Source organism: Primulina huaijiensis, chromosome 7 (assembly GCF_012295235.1).
Source record: "Primulina huaijiensis isolate GDHJ02 chromosome 7, ASM1229523v2, whole genome shotgun sequence".
Classification (NCBI taxonomy): domain Eukaryota; kingdom Viridiplantae; phylum Streptophyta; class Magnoliopsida; order Lamiales; family Gesneriaceae; genus Primulina; species Primulina huaijiensis.
Genome location: NC_133312.1, coordinates 2,565,409 through 2,585,943, shown reverse-complemented (window position 1 = coordinate 2,585,943; position 20,535 = coordinate 2,565,409). Strand labels below are relative to the sequence as shown.

General features: G+C 32.2%; 4 protein-coding genes across 8 annotated transcripts; 1 reads left to right on the top strand and 3 right to left on the bottom strand.

The window, feature by feature from the left end:
• Positions 1 to 402: 402 nt before the first annotated feature.
• On the top strand, positions 403 to 2,371 carry LOC140981029 (protein WHAT'S THIS FACTOR 1 homolog, chloroplastic). The gene has a single exon (XM_073447243.1). The coding sequence runs from the start codon at positions 708 to 710 to the stop codon at positions 1,899 to 1,901; it is 1,194 nt and encodes a 397-aa protein (XP_073303344.1). The 5' UTR covers positions 403 to 707; the 3' UTR covers positions 1,902 to 2,371.
• A 5,281-nt stretch (positions 2,372 to 7,652) lies between these two features.
• On the bottom strand, positions 7,653 to 8,989 carry LOC140981032 (probable BOI-related E3 ubiquitin-protein ligase 3). The gene is made up of 3 exons (XM_073447246.1): positions 8,857 to 8,989; positions 8,402 to 8,759; positions 7,653 to 8,317 (listed from the first exon to the last, which is right to left on the bottom strand). Exons 1-3 carry the CDS (start codon positions 8,889 to 8,891, stop codon positions 7,784 to 7,786), a joined length of 927 nt encoding a protein of 308 aa, XP_073303347.1. The 5' UTR covers positions 8,892 to 8,989; the 3' UTR covers positions 7,653 to 7,783.
• Positions 8,990 to 11,073: 2,084 nt separating this feature from the next.
• LOC140980456 (transcription factor JUNGBRUNNEN 1-like) lies at positions 11,074 to 12,894 on the bottom strand. Its single transcript, XM_073446272.1, has 3 exons — positions 12,629 to 12,894; positions 11,854 to 12,161; positions 11,074 to 11,705 (listed from the first exon to the last, which is right to left on the bottom strand). The coding sequence occupies exons 1-3, from the start codon at positions 12,789 to 12,791 to the stop codon at positions 11,265 to 11,267; spliced, it is 912 nt and encodes a 303-aa protein (XP_073302373.1). The 5' UTR covers positions 12,792 to 12,894; the 3' UTR covers positions 11,074 to 11,264.
• A 4,673-nt stretch (positions 12,895 to 17,567) lies between these two features.
• LOC140980455 (uncharacterized protein At4g15545) lies at positions 17,568 to 20,489 on the bottom strand. 5 transcript variants are annotated; one of them, XM_073446267.1, is made up of 9 exons: positions 20,061 to 20,489; positions 19,903 to 19,971; positions 19,388 to 19,441; positions 19,219 to 19,294; positions 19,026 to 19,100; positions 18,669 to 18,923; positions 18,470 to 18,515; positions 18,115 to 18,193; positions 17,568 to 17,988 (listed from the first exon to the last, which is right to left on the bottom strand). In XM_073446267.1, the coding sequence occupies exons 1-9, from the start codon at positions 20,349 to 20,351 to the stop codon at positions 17,896 to 17,898; spliced, it is 1,038 nt and encodes a 345-aa protein (XP_073302368.1). In that variant the 5' UTR covers positions 20,352 to 20,489; the 3' UTR covers positions 17,568 to 17,895. The 5 variants fall into 5 exon arrangements, with proteins under 5 accessions (XP_073302368.1, XP_073302367.1, XP_073302369.1 ...); XM_073446266.1 differs by having other exon boundaries at positions 18,470 to 18,519; positions 18,670 to 18,923; XM_073446268.1 differs by having other exon boundaries at positions 18,470 to 18,519; positions 18,670 to 18,923; positions 19,219 to 19,282.
• Between the last annotated feature and the right edge of the window lie 46 nt (positions 20,490 to 20,535).

Here is a 20,535-nt window from a genome sequence, read left to right as displayed (position 1 = left end):
CTATATTATCAAATTTCAATTTCAATCAACTATCTTTGATGTTTTACAATTTTAGTTTTTTTCGATATGAAAACGATGTGTTACTGATGTGTGCATTCCGAAAAATGACTAAATCTTACCAAAAAAAAAATGAAAAATATATTATTAAATTTCAAATTTTGACAACAAAGTGATAAAAATATAAGTGTAAAAATGTTTTTTTCATAATTTTTTTTAATTCTTTTCAACAATTCAAATCTATTTTTTTATATATTAAAAATACTCACCATTGATTATATAAATTTAATATATTATTAATATAAGTTTTATATAATTTTAAATTAAAATTATTTAATAATTAATACAATATGGTATATTTCACTTAAAAATTTCTATATGAAATTATTCAAAATATTTTTGCTCTGTTTTTATAGGAGATTTGAAGGTAATACGAATTTATATGGGACTTAAAAATCTAAGTTTTAAGAAAAAAATTCGACGCGTTTCATACTTGTGAGTTTTAATACAAATAAATGAGTGTTGAGATTAGGAATGCTGTTATCTTAGTTCTTTTTTAGTTGGCTGTGATAAATGGAGACCCAAGTGAAGCGAATGCCCGGACAGCAGTGGTTATTTGTAAGTCTTGGCCGAATGATTTGATACAACCGCCGCATTTAAGGTGTTCGACATTTTGCGCCATAGAAATTGACTGATTGTGCGGATGTTCGATGATTTCTCAGCTGCCTAAATGGCGGAAACCTACCGTGAAATGTGAAGTGTTTTATGCATCTTCAGGTCACAGGTTTATCCAAATCGTGCACAAAAGCACTGGGGGAAGAAAACTCAAGAAAAAAGTATATCATAGGGAACATGAACTGGACAGAGTGATGGAGCTCCGTAAGAAACCAGAGCTGATTATGCAGCTGAAGTCCATCATCCAATTACGGAAAACCGAGTCTCTATTGCTGAGAGACCTTGAGAAAGAAGTTGGGTTTGTGAAGAAATGGAATTACATGGCTGTCATTGAAAAATATCCTTCCATTTTTCGTGTTACCGGAGGGCAGAGTGAGAGATCACCGCCTGCGGTTTCTTTGAGTGAGAAGGCGAAAAAGATTGCGGCTTTAGAAGGTTCGGTGATGGTGCAAATGGAGCCCATTCTGGTTAGGAATTTAAGGAAGTTGCTGATGCTTTCAGTTGATTGCAGGCTTCCGTTGGAAAAAATCGAGATGATCAGAAGTGAGTTGGGGTTGCCAAGTGACTTCAAAAATTCACTTATTCTAAAGTACCCAATTTTTTTTAAACTGAGTGATTTCAACGGGGTATCATATCTGCAATTGGAGAATTGGGATTCTTCGCTAGCAGTGACTTCTCGCGAAGAGAGGCTGGCACGCCAAGAGATATCGACCTCCTGTGGCCATTTACATAGGGCAACTGTGTCAAAAGATGGCAACTTTATCGGTCCTTACGCATTTCACTTGAATTTTCCCGCTGGTTTTAGGCCGAACATGAGTTATTTAGAGGAAGTCCGGAGGTGGCAGAAACTGGACTTCCCTTCTCCATACTTGAATGCCAGGAGGTTTGAAGCTGCAGATGCAAAAGCTCGGAAGAGAGCGGTGGCAGTGCTTCACGAGTTCCTAAGTTTGACTATCGAGAAGAGATTGGATACAGGTCAGCTTGATGCATTCCATGCAGAGTATCGTTTGCCGGCTAGATTATTGCTTTGTTTGATTAAGCATCATGGCATATTTTATATCACTAATAAAGGTGGGCCGAGTACTGTATTCCTGAAGGAGGCGTACGATGGATCGAACCTAATTGATAAATATCCTCTTATAGGATTCAGGGACAAATTTGTGGCCTTGATGGGTAGGAAAGATGAGAGTTTAGATGCGGGGGCTTCAACATCCTCTGCTGTCAATTAACTTTGTTGCACTCTTTTAGAAACATTCCTTTAATCCCAACTAGTTCACTTTCCTCATAGTTACAAGATTTTGGCTGCTGGAAAAGTATTTGGATGACAAGTCATGTTTTCATGATTAATGTTTTGATCAGCAAACATATAGTATGTAGGGGTGGTCATTGGGTTCGGGTTTTTCGGGTCGGGTAGTCATTATCGTTTTAGGAAGTCTGAATCCTTATTGGTCGATGTTTGGGTTATTAGAATCCAAGAATTGGGAAAAATGTGCATATGTTTCTTCTTAGCTATGCGCATAAACATTATATGTTTTTGTTGCCTAGATGCTATCTTTCGGGGGCCAATTCCAACTAGTTTGGGACTAAATATTACAAACCAGTAGTTTCAGTAGTTAACGAAAAGCTTGATTTTTTCAATATATTATCCATTTGTTCATTTTTGTTAAGATATTCGATAAATTCTTACACAAAGGTTGATGGTCACATGTTCTGAATATTCATAAATTTGCCTCATAAAAAGAACAAACTGTAAAAACTTGACATTGTATGTTCAATTTTGAAAGTTTTAATTTTTTTTTATTAGAAACAATATCGAGAGATTATAAAGAAAATATAGAGAAAAACGAATACAGATATTGCATCTCAATCCATGAATGATGAAGAAACGATATAAGTTTTTGGGAAGTTTTATTTTAACTTCTTTTTGCTTCAAAAAACTCTTAATTTCAAATGGAGCAACTGTTCATGCCTGCTTTTTAATTAATCAAGAAAATAGCCTCCATCAAAACAGTTCGTTGTTTTTCTTTTATTTTCATTTATTTTTTTGGAAATAATTTCTTCTTTTCTTTTCTTTTCTTTCCTTTCCCCTTTGGCTACTTATGATTCGAAGACCAAGTGCTCCTCTTTCCCCGCCCTATAGAGTCAATTTCTCGATTATATTTACAAATATAGATCAATCAATTTATTTTGGAAATGTTACTACCAATAAATTAATTTTTTTTTCAACAACTAACCAATTTTAATTTTGCTTAAATTATTCTACAGATTTCCTAGCAAAAAAGTCAATGTGAGATGTTATGATTTCAATTCCCAAAATACCTTAATTAATTTTATATGAAAATCTCTACATTTTAATAAATATAAAAATCTATTTTTTTTTAAAAAAAAACAAGACATATACATACATGTGTGTGAGTTAATATTGAAAAAGTATTACTTTTTATGCTAAGAGTATTACTTTTCATTGTGAATATTGGTAGGGTTGACACGTCTTACAGATAAAGATTTATAAGACCGTCTCACAAAAGACATACTTTAAGTTATATGAGAGGGTAAGACCAAAGTTTTCATCTTTTCAATTATGACCAAGGGCCCAATTATCATATACCACTTTTTTCATAATTGAATATTTTAAAAATCTTCAATATATCACTTTATATCACAATTTAAGTTATTAAATCGTAAGATAAAAACTAGAAATCCGCACAAAATGGACAATATCAAATATATATCATCCTAAAATCCAGCAATTAATAGATCCATCCCATAATTATGAAAATTATATACCACAAAAAAAAAAAAAAAAANTTTTTTTCTCCCCATTATTCGAACTTGTAGCCAAGTAATCTATTATGTTATCTGTCGGAGATCATGTGTTTCAATTCCTATCGAGTACTTTTTTGATTTGGCACCAATCAAAAAGTTATCCGCTGAAATGATTCATGTCGTTTAGGTGAACAGATCAGAGTGTGGGGTAGAGATAAGGACAAAAGAACATGCACATTAATAAATAGAGTAGGTTTCTTGTGAGACCATCTCACGAATCTTTATCTGTGAGACGGGTCAACCATACCCATATTCACAATAAAAAGTAATACTATTAGCATAAAAAATAATATTTTTTTATTGATGACCCAAATAAGATATCAGACTCACAAAATACGACCCGTGAGACCGTCTCACACAAGTTTTTGACTAATAAAAAAGCACTTAAGCTAACATTTTAACTATTTCTTGATATGAAAATTAATAATTCATTATATATATCCATAGTATAAAATGTTGTAAATTAGGATTTTGGTTAATACATGTTAAATAGATTCGAATAAAGTGTGTAATTGTTATGATCATCGTTATCACCATATATGTACTTTGATAAAAACGACTAATAATCGATCATACCTTTATTTGATAGCCATTATGGGTTGAGTTTGGCTTGCACCCACCACGAAAAAGTGAATGTTTTATCAGTCACGGCGCTGGATTTCTTGTTTGTGGGTGGTTATGCTCACACTTCACCATCAATTGTAACCCTTGAAAATGAAAAATCATTGCAAAAAGCTCCTTTAAAAAAAGAAAAAACCCTTTTTCCCCTCTCTCTCCCCTTAAATTGTGCTTGTTAATTTTCAGATAAGCAATCCAAATTGGTGGTGTTTTCTATTCAAAATCGCAAGAACATCTTTAGGCCTACTCCACTATGAAACGAACCCATTAATGTAAAGCTAAGTCATCTTGGAAATTCTTGCATAAAGTTAACTCATTCTTTGAAGGGATATGATTTCCAAGTTGAATGGTTATGTTTACTTTCTTCTTAAAGCATGAAGGTAGATTCTCGTCTTGACCTAACATTTTGCCTTTACAAAAGATTAAATGAATTAATAAAAGCAAGATTATTCCCAAAAAATCTTTCTACACCCTTTTCCTTTTAAGTTGATGGGATGACACCAAAAACTCTTAAATATTTGGACACAAATCATTGGGTGGCATCATAATTATCACCATGTGCAATATTTTAAGTGTATTATATCAGATGACTGTCAATTTTTTTGGTCTTAAATTACTAAACTATATACAGATAATTGATAAATTGACTCCCATGTTCACTTAGAACAAGATTCTTTGGATTTGACTAGACAAGATGCCAATGACAAAGGCAAAAAAAAAAAAAAAATCAAGATTTCACATTGGAAAATTGAAGTAAACAAAAAATTTCAATATGTTTAGATTGAATTGATTTTAGTCAATATTATCGCCTTCCTCTTTGAATTATTGAGACTCTTGTTTGAGCATAACAATAACCTTAAGTTGTATTTGGAGTGATGAGTTTGAAATTCATAGATTTCAATAATAGTTTTAGTATTAACAATGAAATAATAGATGAAAATTTAAATCCATACATTAATTATTTACACATAAATTACACAAAATATAATGGATTTCAAATGCTTCAATTATTGGGTGAACTTAAATTTATCTTGATTAATATGAAATGGTACTTAAACATACAAGTGTGAATTTGAAGTTTATAAACTCGTTTTATAGAACAAAAATACATCTAAATATATTTGGAATATATTAATTTAAAATCAATGAATTCAAATTCAACTTTAAATTTCACAGTAGACGAATACTTTTGATTTTTGGATGGGGCCTTATTCAAAAGTTGAAATGTGACTAGAAACAAAAGTAAGACATGAAATCAATTCCGAGAAAATGATGGGACAACTTTTGTATATGTTGGATTTTTTTTTTATATATTTTTATTATAGCTTCGTATAATTAAGTTTGATCCAAAGTTTAGATTAGTTCTTTTAAGTCCATGTTATTTTTTATAAAATCCATGTTCTTAGTAGATTATTGTTGTGATTTTATTTCTCGAATTCAAATTTGGGTGAATGGAATTAAAAACACGAGAATTTTATATTTGTCCCGCGAACGTAAATATTTGTTGATTATGTAAATATATGTTAATTATGATGGATTTGAAATGATAATTCAAACTCATAATTTCAAATCAAATCCATCAACTTCTTCACGTTGATCTATGTTATACCAAGAATTTTACTTCCGTTACGTTTGTATGAGATGTTAATATAAACATCTCACTTCAAACATACCGATGAGCCCACTGTTTTGATTTTGAATTCATATATATAAAGAGTAGTGGTGGAGTAGGATTTTTGGGTTTAGAGCGAAGGAAATTGAGGTGGAAACTGGAATTAATCAAAGATTAGTCGGAGTTCAATTCATTTAATTTGGTCATTTTTATTCCTCCCAAAATACTTATTGGCACATATTTAAACAATTGAAATTTTTTTTATATCTTCTAATTAGAGGTTAGTTCTAATGGACATTTCAAAGTGATCAAGTAGATAGCAGATAACGAAAAACGATAGGTCTCGATCGCGACCTAATCAAGAATCCAAGATCTAAATACGATATACAAAGATTGATGTCTTAGTGATCTGACTTTGTAACACAAATTAATTTTTACGAATATACAGTCTCAATTAGATAAATAATATTTTTCATATAATTTAATCATAACTACAATATCTAATCACTTTAAAAACTCAAAAATTCACATATTATCTTTACAAATTACATATTTAATATAATTTCATTATAATTATTCACATAATAATTAGAAATTATAACAAAATTTCATAAATTAACTCAATTCATATATATAATAATCATTATTTAACGTAGATATCGTGTGTGCTTGATTCGCTAGTTTAAAATTAATAACGATGCACTAAAAGGGAAGGAACTTTACCAATAAAAATTGAATAATTATCCTGTCATGTCGACATTTGTGCCAATATATTGGGCATAATAATAGGTGATTGAATGTTTTAAGTCCAAGAAAGTATAATGCATGTGGGCCGGATGAGTGCGGTGACGGCGATTATGACAATGAAACTGTCTATATACGGACATAATTCAAAGAATATTTATTATTTACTTTTGATTTAAAAAATAAAGAAATTTAGACATTTGATGTTTGCATATGCTCATAAATGAAAATGGTAAATTATGTATGAAAAAGTTGCTGCCAAGATGGGAAATCATTAATTATAAAATTTGACAAATATTCAAGTTTTTTTTTTGTGTAAATAAATTTTGCTTGGGATTTGGATTCCCTTTAGCATATTATCAACAAACCCAAACTTCCAAACTAAATTTTGGGACTTCAAAGTGTATTTATTTAAAAATCATGCTAACATCAATTATAATGTGAAGTAATTAAGAGCCATCCCAGAATTTAATGGTATCGATTATTATAATTGAGTCGGGTCAAGAAATTTAGTTTAATTAAAAGAAGTAGATTTTTTTATACTAACTATGTGTACCCATAGCGATTATGGATTCTCACGTCAAATTTGTTTTAATATAAAATATAGTTTATGATATTTATATATAATAAATGTTTATATGAAATATAATGAGTTTAGAGTAATATTAATTTAAAGTTAATGCTTAACATTTTTATTTTTATTATGCTTTGTAATAAAGGTTGTATGGAGAGGGGTGGCTTTGGAGGAAAATAATTTGGTATTACATGAGAGAACAAAAGTGGTTATTATCTATGACTATCCCTCAACTTTAATAATAACTGCTTATTTTCACACTCTGTTGTGTATGACGAAAAAAATGTAATAATATTAAGTTAGAAAAAAGAAAGGTTTTTTGAGTTAGTAATAGTAACCTTTGGAAGGTGTTATATTGGTTATTTCCCATTCTTTTTTATTCAAATAATTTGAAATTTGAAAATAGATGGAAATTATGATTAATTTTGTGTTGCCATTCCAAGAAGAGACCATGTAATTTCTTTATGACCCTCTTTTTTCATCTGTTGCGGTCTTGTGGATATTTATTTATTTGTTACAAATCTCTTATACTTACTTCTTTGTCACTCTTTTTTTTATATGTTATAATTTTATATTTATTAAAAAAAAGGGTGTAAAATGCTATAGTGAAAACAAATTAGATTTATTTATTACACTAGAAATGTGAAAATGAAAAGATATCAAAAAAATCTTGATAATCGATAACCCATCGCGTAAATAAAATAATGGAGGGTCAATTAATTGGGGTTTAATATATTTTAGGACATATTAACGTGGACACTAGCGGTTTTGGGGGATTTACAGAGGGGGCAAATATGGAGGGACGACCCGCACACAGTACAAAGGCAAAGATGCCTGCATGGCAAAAGCAGAACGCACGATTCCTCTTCCCCACAACTCCTGCAAATCATGTACCTGCCATCCGTTGAGGTCCTCTTCCCTAATGTGCGCTGCTCGATTTCTTCGCAGGTTTCTCCGCAGCACGACTGCGCGTCGTCGATCGATGCTGCTTCATCGGCGCGGCGGCGCTGAGCGATGACTTGTTCTAGATTGCTGCGTAAAGCGTTGGCGGCGGCTTCGTTGCTCTGAGCCAAATCTCGCCACATCTGATTTTCAATGCTCAGAACTTTCACTCTCTCCTCCAGCGTGCAGTTCAATTTTCCGATCCTCTGGATTTCTTCATCTTTCGCTTTCATTTTCTTCATTATGTTGTCTTCAACCGCGGCCGTGATATGCCGGGAGTATGAGTATCTCTTCCGTCTCTCTTCGATTTCCATCCTCGCGTTTTCCGTCTGTGATTTGTATATTTTAAAATACATACAAATCGAGTAAAAGAAAAGTGAAAACTAATCAGATGACACGCACGCGTAACGTACATGTTGTGAGACGAAGCGATCGACTTCCAATTGTTGCTGTTGGATCTGAAACGATAAATCTTCTCCGAGAAAAGTGAAAGAACCGCAACCGTTATCTCCATTAATCTGGTTCAGACCACTGCACAGCGATGGATGCAGAGGAGTTACAGTCGCATCTCTTGAACGCTTTCTCGAAACAGGAACGGCGTAGGTGAGACCACTGTCACATTTCATCGCCGCCGTCTTATCGTTGATCGGCAAACCATACGCAGGAAACACAGCGCCCGCCGTAGTCGTGGTTCCAGGAGCCATCAATCCATACAACATATCACCCGCATACACGTTTCCACTTCCTTCAACGCCATTCATCATCGTTTCACTAGAAATGATCGATCCAAAAATACATCAACTCGATTCCTACACCGATTTGCGCTATACCAACAAATATAAAGAGAGAGAGAGAGAGAAAGAGCTACCTTTTTCTGGAGATCTGCGGAGCTTCAACGGCCATTAATGATACATTTGGATTCTTTTACACGTATTTATCTTACATTTTTTCATAGTGTGGCTTATATGTAAGCGGGGAACTTAAATATATAACTTCGCAAACGCTTATAAAGGACATATAATTTGAATATTATATAGGTAAAATTATAATTTTTAATTTTACGATTTTATTCGTTTATATTATCATAATTGAATCTTAATAATAATGTATCTTTTAATCTTTTTATTGTCCAAAGGCTGAGGTATTTCTACGTGCACAATAAGAAAAAAATGACTAATATTTAAAAAAACAAATAAACAATCAAAGAATACAAAAACTCTTGTGAGACGGTTTCACAGATCAATTTCGTTGGTCGAATCTCTTATTTAGGTCATCCATGAAAAAGTATTACTTTTCATGCTAAGAGTATTACTTTTTATCTTGAATATCGGTAGGGTTGACCCGTCTCACAGATGAAAATTCGTGAGACCGTCTCACAAGAGACTTACTCATCAAAGAAAGCTGATTTAGATTTATTTTTTTTTGTAAATAGAAAAATATACAAGACCAGATAATTGAGGTGTCAACTTTGCAGTTGTTGTAGCTTAAAAATTGAAATGTGGTACATACTAAAATTTTTAATAATAAGGTAACAGTTGTAACGTTTACATGGAACTTACAAGTATATTACAGTTTTAGTTTTGTAAGTTGAAATATTTTGAGTTCTAGTCATGTAATTTATCAAAGTTTGATTTTCAAAATTTGAGTACCTATGCAAGACGAGTATATTACATATATGTAATATGGAATTCTGAATAAATCATAGTTATCTATTTGTCATAAATTCATGTAAATTGTTCAAACAAAAAATATGACCTATTTCCAGATGATGAATATTTAACGTCAGTAATTTAATTAAAAGAAGCCAACCATTATTTCATATACATATAATAGGTCAAAACGTATTAAAATTGGAGACGTTAAACCTTCAATTTCCAGGCAATCAGTCTACTAAAATTAAATATAATTTATTTTGAATATAATTTGCATAATACAACATCTGCTGTCTAGCTAGTATATATATATTCATTGATTGAAAGGAGAATAATGGAGTGATTTAATTATAATCACCCCCACTTGTGTAAGTATTATTTAATTTAATTTAATTTGGGGAGATATTCTTCTATTTTCATGATATGAAAAAAAATTCACCTTTTGGATAATTTAAAATAAATAATAAATTGTGATATTTAATTAAATTTTTTTACTGGAAAACGAGTCTACCTACTGATTCCATTTCTTACTTCACATAGAACACATTGCTATTTAAAATTATCGAAAGTTTAAGGCTCTGTTTAGACAAGTGTTTATAAAGTGTTTTTACGAAATTTCTATAAAAAGTTTTAAAATTTGTTTTAAGAATAAATATATGTTTGAAAAAAATTCTATAAAAATATTTTTACAGTTAAAAATGTATTTGAATTACTTTTTCTATCATCTTAAAAATATCAAAAAAGTATTTCATTTATTTTATAAAAACAATACTTGCAGAACATTTTTCTAAAAAAAATATTTTCATTAACTTTTTACAAATTAATTTTTTTCCTTTTTTTCACTTATATAAAACATTAAAAATGTTTTTAAAATATTTGCACATACATCTTGTTTTATATTTCCGATTGGGCCTCGTTAATTTGGTGAGTTTTATGCCCGATTTTGTTATAAACCAAGACCAATTTTTGTTTAATGTGATATTAACAATTNATGGGAACCGTGACCGCTACCTTTCAGACAAATCTTTGTATTAACACAATAGCATGCAAACCAAAGTTAGTCAGTTAAACCACAACGGGTAAATTGTGCATGACATGCTCGTCCAAGAAAGTATTGGTAAGGGAATCAAACACCTGACAAAACACTCACATATTCCACCAACTCGTAGACCTCATTGAGAGCCCGTGGATGCAGTTTCTAATTTAGTTTATATCGGTATAAGAAAAAATGATTTTTTTTTTATTTTTGTGATTTGGGAACCCGTAATAAACGTTGAAAAATCAAAAACCCCAGGCTCAACGTATGATAGGAACCAGTATTTGTAATGCATTTGCATGCACATAGGCAAAGGCCTTGTTTCAAAATATATAGCACCATATATATAAAGAAAGAAAAGTAGATTAATGATGACTTCTGTTAGTGTACATCACTAGATGCTGATAATGCATGCAAATAATTAACCAGCCTTTCAGATCCTCCCTTCATACAATATCAGCTCCATGCATATACTGATCTGTAATGTTTGATGACCATTATATATATACTTGCATGGCGACTTCGATAAGGCGACCGGAGATGTTACGTACACGTAGAACACGTAGCAGAGGCCATAAAACCACAATTCTACATATAAAATGGATTTGTATAACCACCGATGCCGCCGGCAGGAGCAAAAGGGTCGACCAGGGATCGGATATCCTCCCAATCTTCATACCTTAACAGCTCATCAATGCCAACACAGGAGACAGTGCTTGCAAATGATGAAGCAGAAACAATACATGGAGGGGTCAAGTGGTCTCCAAATTGTTGTTTTGCAGCGTTCTCAACATGAGGGAAATCGGGTTTCTGCTGCTCGTTTCGCCCGAGATTCGGTGCACCGAAGCTAATGTAATTTATTGGCCAGTTTTGGTTGGAGGACTCCACACTGCAAGTTTTGGAATTGGATTCATCAACTGGATTGATACAACTTATACTCGTTTTTGCAGACATTTCTCTCAAAGCTGTGGCGCATGGTTTCCTGTTTGAAGCACTTCGCTTTACTATTCGGCAAAGGGTCCAAACCTCCTGTCGACCAAACCCAATATACTTATGTTAGTATCACAAATAATGATCGATGAAATTAAAATTATCGGTTTTGATCAAAAAATAAGACCTCTAATACTTAATAACCGACAAAATATGTACAGGACCACAGTTGCACTTAATTTCTTACTGCTTCTTGTGCAATTCTTTCAGTATCCAAATTGTGTTTGGTGGTTTTGTTATGGCTTGAAGATAGCGGAAGACGGAACTCGTGCATCATCCAATCGGTTTTAGTACCTTTTCCAGCACTTCCACGGTAAAATACGAGGGATTTCTTCAGCCCAATGAAGTCACCTCCCGAGGAGTGTACAGGTTTATCAATACCCGTCGCTTTCCAGAACCCCGAACCCGTCACTCTATTGGGTCGGATGCTGTTCCTGTATTTTCTTCCTCTTTTGCAGAAGTAGTACCACTCATTGTCCTCACCAGTGTTGAATTCTGAATTCGGATAACAAATATTAAAAAAAATTAAAATAAAAACTTATTGAAAAAAGAACCTCAGACATTTTCATGCATCGTTGTTTCAATCATCAGTTTCAAGACTTGTTGTATTCATAATTTTAAGACAACATCACTTGTTATTTGATTTATGTAGAACTAAAGCCTTCCGTATTGGCCTGATAGTAAACATAATCGCGAGCTCCATGTTTCAACTGTGGCTCAAATTCGAGAACTCGTTTGATATATTCTATATAGACAGACACACATACACACACTTGTCGAGCTTCATACTTCAGATTAAATCAAAAGTTACAGGAGCTTTCTTTTAAATCCTGCCCGGAGACTCGATTTGTTTGCTTTCTAAACCTAACTAAGTCAAGAATATCAACGATCTTATCATACTAGTTTCACACATAATATATGAAATAAAATCAATAATTCTTAAGTCAAAACATCACACATACTTGGAAGATCCCATGGATCATACATGTAGATGTCTGCCTGCTTGATAAGATCCATACTTATCCTCTTCTTCTCCACTTTTCGACGAAGATAAAACCCTACTAGCTCTTCATCTGTTGGATAAAACCGAAACCCCGGAAGTGGAGCACAGTCGTCTTCTTCCATTAGTACCTAAACTGAGTTTTGTCAAGATCAGTGCTGATATTATTAATTTCCCTTTGAAGTTATCTGGAAAGAAAATTAAAATGGAAGGTTGAGGTTCTTTCCGATGTGATATATAGACAAAACGTGATGCTGAGGGTTAGAAGAGTGGTGCGTGGAATGACCATGTATTTTTGATTTGTTTAATTGGTCAAGTCAATAGAATTGACTTCAAGTTTTAAAAGGACCCACGAGTCTGAGAATTTTGAACTTGAAGGGGTCTTCGGTCTTCCATTGATTAATTGATCTTCAACCATATCACATATATTTTTGTGAAACAAATCTAATTCCATCTAATTTATAAAAAATCTTGTTTGGTAGAGCGATCGAACCGTGGTGTTTGAGCTGCTGTGCGGTTTAAAAGATTTGAGTTGCGCCATTACCACTAGATATAGCTTTTGGTAAAGCTGTAAGCACTCGGTCCTACACTTTCATTAATTAAAGGGCAACTAAAGTAAGATGTATTTATTTAAAGCAAACTAAAAGTAAGAAAATGAATTGGGTTTGAGTAACTAAATTAACATATTTTTAGGGGGGAAAAAATTAAATAATCAAGTCGGTGATTATTCTTGCAGTTGATTCTTTGCTCAGTCCAACGGATTAATATCGTAAATGAAAATTAAGTTGTCATTTGCCGGCCTTAATCTTGAAATTCAAAATAACGACTATTATCCCAGAGACTTTTACATAACCAGCAAGGGTTTAGTAGACGGAGATTTGAAATAGTAAAATATTATTTGTTTTAGAAGAGTAATTATTATCATATCTTAATATGCAAAAACTCGTGTGAAAAGATTTCACAGGTCGTATTTTGTGAAACGAATCTCTTATTTTGGTCATTCATGAAAAATTATTACTTTTTATGCAAAGAATATTACTTTTTATTGTGAATATCGGTAGGATTGACCTGTTTCACTGATAAAGATTCGTGAGACCGTATCACAAGAGACTTACTCATCTTAATATCATTAGATCACGTGAATCATTTGTATTTTAGCGGGAGTTGACATCATGGGCTCATTATTGTCAAAATTTCGGCACATCACGGGGAAAAATACTTCATATGTAATATAGAAAAATCCGTAAAATATTTTAACGGACATTAAATTTCGAATAAATGATTAATTAATTATGAGAAGTATTAGAACTTGATTTATCGTAAAATCTTTATTTTGAGAAAAGTGGAAGAGAATGGTTGATTGAGCAAACGCATTTCGGTCCAATTTTTCCAAATATGTAATTTTAAAAGTGCACGTATCCCAAAAAAGAAAAGTGTACGTATTTCCAAAAATTAAATAAATTAATATTCTTGCTTCCCACCTATAAAGCATCAATTTGGATTTACGTTTGGGCAAAAACTTGTATGAGACGGTCTCACGGGTCGTATTTGTGAGACAGATCTCTTATTTGGGTCATCCATGAAAAAGTATTATTTTTTATGCTAAGAGTATTACTTTTTATTGTGAATATGGGTAGGGTTGACCCGTTTCACAGATTAAGATCCGTGAGACGGTCTCACATGAGACCCACTCTTAGGTTTGAAAAGTCAAAATAGGACCAAAAAATTGACTTGGCCCTCCTTGTAAAAGAAAATACGGGAAATTGGCCTTCAGTCCCCAGCCGTCAATTTTTTTTATGTTCAGTCACTGGGTACTTTTTTAGTATAACATTTCCACATGAAGTGTACCACATTTCCACATGAAGTGTACCACATTTTGTATGACATAGTACCATAATTTTGTAGGTAGGGAGTGAACCCAAAAAAATATTTTGATTGTGGATTTTTCACTAACTTCCCCAAGAAAATAGGGTCTGTTTGTTGGCAAAGTCAGACAAATAGAGTTCCAGATGAAAAGTAATAATTCTTTTATTTTTGAAGATATGGTGTCGCCTTTATCAGCGGAGAGAATATTATATTTTTTCGTTTTTTTTTATTATTATATTTTACTTTTAATTTTTTTAAATATTCCAACATAATATTTTTCTATCTTAAATCACAAAGATACTATGCATTAATTAATTATTCTTATATGATTAAATTATAAAAATTAATTTTCATATTATTTAATTTAAACATTATGAACTAATAGTATTATAAACAAATAAAGACTATATTTACAACTAAATTATAATATTTTATTACATATTTAGTATTGATGCAGCTAAAATAAAAGTATAGTGTAGACTGGGGACATAATATACGCTTGGTTGGTAAATTGAACCACTTAGCGGGTAAACGGTCTCACCTAGCTGGTAAACAAATCTATGTAGACAGTATACGGTTAACCTTGTGGGGCGTCACTTGCGTCACGAACGCTCGTCAGAAGGGCATCGGGAGGGTTTTCGACGTACACACTCCGACGCTCAATTCAACAAACAGTTCGAAGAAAATCCCCGAAAACTAAAGAGTTTGAGCAAATATGAGAGCATCTCTTGAATTGTGTGGGAGTTCCTCTGTTTATAGATTTTAGGAGTGTCTAACAAGCTTGGGCTATCGCAAACACAATTCAAATTCTGGGCCTCAATAGTGTTAAAACTCAACAAATAACTAATTGAATTAGACTTATTAAATTGAGCTTATTCTTATTAATCCAACAAATAATTAATCGAATTGAATTAAATTATTAGATTAGGCTTGTACCATCAAGTATATATATGAATAAACAAAAGTATTCTATGTGAAGTTTTAACTGGGAAAACTATCAACGGAAGTAAATATCAGTCAAGTTCGTAATTAGAGCTTACAAAGTAAATTTTTTTTAAAAATATAGAATTATAAGAAAGGATGATTTTTTTGTCATAATCGTGAATACATTTTTTTTAAAAAAAATGTACGTACGAGTGTTAGAAATTTTAAACTCATTAAATATATCTTGCCAGAATTTATTTGTTTTTCAATCAAGCAATCAAGTTAATTTTGACATAAACATTAATTTTACCGATGTATTAAAGAAGAAAATAATAATTTTTTCGGTATAAAATGAGAAAAAATATTATAAAAAGTTTTTTACTGGAATTATTATTATTATTATTATTATTACACATAATTAATTTATCTTCACAATATAAATAATGACCAATCATGTTATATTTTGAAATCCATATTTTTATATTTGAGTTATTAAAAAGAATAGTTTTATTTTAAAAATAATATAATGGATACATTTTAATTATAAACAAGAATATTTGAAATCATATTTATGTAAAATATTGTTGGATAATTAAGTTTTGATAATTTAACAAATTAAGCTAAATTGAACTGATAGTGAGCTGAATTAAACTGAACTAAATATGAGTTATACAGAAAGTACAAAGGCAAAATCTATTTGAAGCCTAACATATATCAAGGTCTACCGAATTGATAGTTGAAGACCAAGTAGACTAAAATATAGTTGAGTAAATGATTCTCTGAAAAATCAGTTAGACTACTCAGAGTTACAAAATTGAATTACGAATTAAATTCTTCTGTACCAACAGTCTCTGAACTGTCATAAATCCTCGAGCTCTACCTACAATGTACGAATTGTCGAAAAAAAACAATGACATGAAAAGACCTTATTAACACCTACTATATTTGGAACAGATATAATATTTGATTTTAATAACCGTGGAATCCAACTCTATAAATAGAAGAACTTGTAAATCAGTTAGGCTATCTGGAATTATCGCGTAAGTTCAAATATTCAAACTTTCAATAACCCATCATCTTTCAAGATTTATTAGCATATGCTTAAATATTATACCAGATAATTGAAGATCAATTTGTACTGATGGTTTCAACTTTCAATAACCCAACATGTTTCATTCTTTCAATATTTAAGTAAGTAAACTAAACTAAGAGTTTCAACTAAACAGTGATGAAGCTTTATTGAATCGGTTTGTTATAAAAGTTGTAATCTCCAAAACCTTTTAATAAACATCATCCCCGCAAAGAATAAGAGGTGACATAAAAGTTATTTAAATATCTGAACATCTAGAAACATATTTGTGTTATTTACATTTCAGTCGACTTATTCTTGATAACTCAATTGTTTTTCTTACTTAACTTTTTTTAATGTTAGATATGTTATTTTAGTTTTCTTCCGTACATAACTTATCTGATTTGTCAAACTAACATTGATTTGATTAGAATTAATAAATTCAAAATTGTTAACCCAATCAAATTCTTGAACAAATTAGTCTGATTGTTTATTCAACCTTTTTCTAACTAATCAGCCGATCATAACATACATAATTTTGGTCACAAACATGATTAAAAATATTTAAGTTTATCTATATTATCCATTTCCCCAACTACTTTAACATATCGTATCTTCTGCTACATTTGATAATCTAAATTGTGCTATAAATTGCTCAAACAAATCTCGTTTGTAAAATATAATAAAAATTAAACGCACTAAGTACCATATATGAACAAAATACAATTAATTATTCATAAATCATTAGATTCGTATTTTTTTTTAAAAATGACAATATATTGTATATCAAACACGATAAATGATTAAAACAATATATTGATAATTTTTTTAAATTAAATTATTGATGAATCGAATGCTTTGTCAGTGATTTATTCTATTTTATTCAAACACGATGTTTAGTGTATTTACTTTTTAATTTTAACAAATGATACTTGTTTGAGCAAAATGTAACATGATTTGGATCACCAAATGTAGCATCACCAAATGTAGCTGAAGAATTCATCCCAAAACAACTTGCATAATATTTTTGAAATATCAGAACTAAAAAAATGTTACTTTTCTCAATTATTGTAGGAAAACCGAAGATTTAAATTTGAGTAACTTTCAGGTATGCCCCAGCGGGAAGAACTAAAAATACATTTACTTTGACAACAAAATGTCCTTACATCACAACGTAATTATTTGCTGATGAGAATTATTAACTCATAATCGTGCATTCCGACATATATTCTAAGCCACGAAGAATTTAAAAGCAAGTAATTAGGCAGTATAAGCAAAACCTTGTACTACCTGGGTTAAGGCTTTGCTTTGATTCAAAATTTTGGATATCCTTCACCATACCACGTAAACTCCTCCTTTCCAGTAGAGCACTAGCGCATGTTGCGACTAAGCAATCCTTGAAACGATGCATAAAGATCTTTATTGTCTGTTCCGAAAATGTCCTCTGCCTTTCTCAAAGTCTCCTGAATGCAGGAAAGATAACGGGTAAGAAAACATTTTAAACATTAACTGTTCAATGAAAAACAGCTGACAGAAACTAAAATTCTAGAATAAGATACACGGGTATCATAGAAGGAACTTAGCAATACCTCTCTAGATTGTCTTTGTGCGTTCAATTCCTTGATGTTGGTCAGAAACGCACTGAACTGCTCCAACGATAGACGACTCCTGCAATTTTGATAATATAACAAATCCTTGAAAGATCAAGAGACTAGGAATGGTTATTTCTTTCATATTTCGACTTTTGTGGAGCTTCTTTCTTTGGTATGGCTTATAAAATTGCCGTTCCAAATCATGCATATTTCGAAACTTATTCATCTTCTTTTGTCTTCTAAGACAGAAATAGTCTCACGCAAAGACTACAGATCATGGTCATAAAGTATTAAAAGTTTGGATTTCATACTAGTTCTAAACACATTTCGTTCAAAAGGAAATCTTACTCACCTGGCTTGACGAAAGAACTCCTTGCCATCAATTCTAGGAGTACGAGCTACAAATTTTAATTACACAAGAAAGCAAAAAAATTAAGATAAAGATATGACAGATATAGATAACAGCTACTTATCTAACCGATCAAAAATACTAATTACGCATGTCCATATCAAAGTGCTATATATTTAAATTTTCAAAAAGTACCGTAGACCTGAGAGTGGGCGCCCACGAGGAGGAGAGTTGGCTGCTGAAGATTGCTGGCTTGATGGAAACCAAGCAGAAAGAGAACCTCGTCCATCGTACTGCAGCATAGGAGAGTTGGTGCCGGATGTCTTCTGAGGAGAGCCAGCAGCTGAATACTTTCTTGGTGACACGCTAGCAGATATCATATTTGGAGTTCCAGAGGGAGTAAGTCGAGGTGATACATAGCGTGTCATTGACGAACTTTGTACACCGTGCTTAGAGACTGCCAAATAAAATAATATATAAAACCATTACTCACACTAGAGCCTTGGAAGCAGTTTTGCAGATGCTGAACATCACTTTAAACAAGATTTGGGTTCAATACCATCATAATTTGTGTTAGAATTGTCCATAGACCCGGAAAAAGAATGATATTTTCGGTAGCCATTTGCCTCCTCATCTACATTTAAAACCATAGATAGCACCGAATCGTCACATGCAGATGAAAGAACATAAGCAAAGATACAACTTCTAATTGCAAAATGCAGATGTAATACACGGGCAAAACTTTAAATTACCATTTGCGGAATAGGTCTTGGGTAGCGATAGGTCATAAGTGCCAATATCAACAGTTTCAGTCTGTTGCGATGAAAGCTAAAGATTTTAATTCGCAGCAATTAGAAATCAAAGAAGTGACCAACCCACATAAAGTTCAGCATTCTTACAAATAAAGTTTAGTTTTCTTACAGGTGTGTTTTCATCATTCAACGATTGCATCAGTTGCCTCTTGAATGTCTCCAGCTGTCAAAAGAACATTTCAATAGTTCATCAACTACAGTCCTCATAAACCCATACAATGGAGCTAAAAACTAACAATCAAACAGCGTCAATAGAAATGAAATCCCAATAACCGGAAGATAAAATAATTAACAATTAATCAAAATATAATAATAATTAATGATCCAGGTCTTTTGAGTTGTAACTTTTAAACCAAGTCGTATTTATCTCGGTACCGCTACAACTCTACAAGGGATTTACAAGCTCAAAAACCAGTCCACGATACCCTTTAAGTGGGCATTAATCCTAAATCTATATTCTTTCTCATTTCCAACTCATAGTTTAAGAGATATATGTAATATAAAATTATTGTTGGTTAACCCATTGCCTTCCTTATATGAGAAAAAGGATACGAAAATGAGATGAAGTAAATCTACCAGACAGGTCAAAATAAGAACATTACAAGTATACTTAACAAGAATCACCTTAGCCAAGTCTCGACCCAGCTTCTTCGCTGTCAATGCCAAGGAATCCTTCTCCTTCAGTAGCTTTATCTGCAAATCAATCAACTACCAACTCAGAAAGTAAAACCAATAAAATTTAAATGAAAACAACCAAAATTTGCTTGAAACGAAAGTTTAACGTTATCCTCGCGCGTGATTTTTAATCTCAATTCAGCTTCCTCGTAGGCCGTCTCTAGCTCAGAAACCTTATCTTCCAGCTCCACAATTCGCCGGTCTTTCTCTTGTAGTTTCTGCTGAAGCCTACCTGCCTCCGTCTCCAGCTTCGACACTCGCGACGCAATCGCCATCGACGTGATCTTACGCGCCAGATCCAGCTGGTCGTAGGGGTCCGCCGGTATCACCGACAATACATCGTCAGGCAAATTGAAGTCTGGGCCCACCCTGCTGCCATCATTTCCGCCTTGCGCCATTTAATAAATCCGTACGAACGAACCCTGATTGGCGAAAACTGAAATCTTCAGAAAATTAAGAGGAAATGTGCAGGTGAGGAATAAAACGATGTTGGAGAAATCTATGCAAGAAACTCGATCAATTTGTCGAGATTATGCGTTTGGTGGGAGACACATAACGAAGGGATTTTGTTTTGAAAAAATT

Excerpts from the sequence above, each read along its gene's own strand:
- LOC140980455 (XM_073446266.1), bottom strand. The coding sequence starts at position 20,351 with ATGGCGCAAGGCGGAAATGATGGCAGCAGGGTGGGCCCAGACTTCAAT. Across the intron at positions 19,972-20,060 it reads AAATCACGCGCGAGGATAAC|ATAAAGCTACTGAAGGAGAA; the intron begins GTTAAACTTTCG and ends ATTGATTTGCAG. Across the intron at positions 18,520-18,669 it reads CTCGTGGGCGCCCACTCTCA|GTAGCTCGTACTCCTAGAAT; the intron begins GGTCTACGGTAC and ends TAATTAAAATTT.
- LOC140981032 (XM_073447246.1), bottom strand. The coding sequence starts at position 8,891 with ATGGCCGTTGAAGCTCCGCAGATCTCCAGAAAAAG. Across the intron at positions 8,760-8,856 it reads CCGCAGATCTCCAGAAAAAG|TGAAACGATGATGAATGGCG; the intron begins GTAGCTCTTTCT and ends GATCATTTCTAG. Across the intron at positions 8,318-8,401 it reads ATCGCTTCGTCTCACAACAT|ACGGAAAACGCGAGGATGGA; the intron begins GTACGTTACGCG and ends TACAAATCACAG.
- LOC140980456 (XM_073446272.1), bottom strand. The coding sequence starts at position 12,791 with ATGGAAGAAGACGACTGTGCTCCACTTCCGGGGTTTCGGTTTTATCCA. Across the intron at positions 12,162-12,628 it reads TGATCCATGGGATCTTCCAA|AATTCAACACTGGTGAGGAC; the intron begins GTATGTGTGATG and ends ATCCGAATTCAG. Across the intron at positions 11,706-11,853 it reads AAAGAATTGCACAAGAAGCA|GAGGTTTGGACCCTTTGCCG; the intron begins GTAAGAAATTAA and ends TTTGGTCGACAG.
- LOC140981029 (XM_073447243.1), top strand. The coding sequence starts at position 708 with ATGATTTCTCAGCTGCCTAAATGGCGGAAACCTACCGTGAAATGTGAA.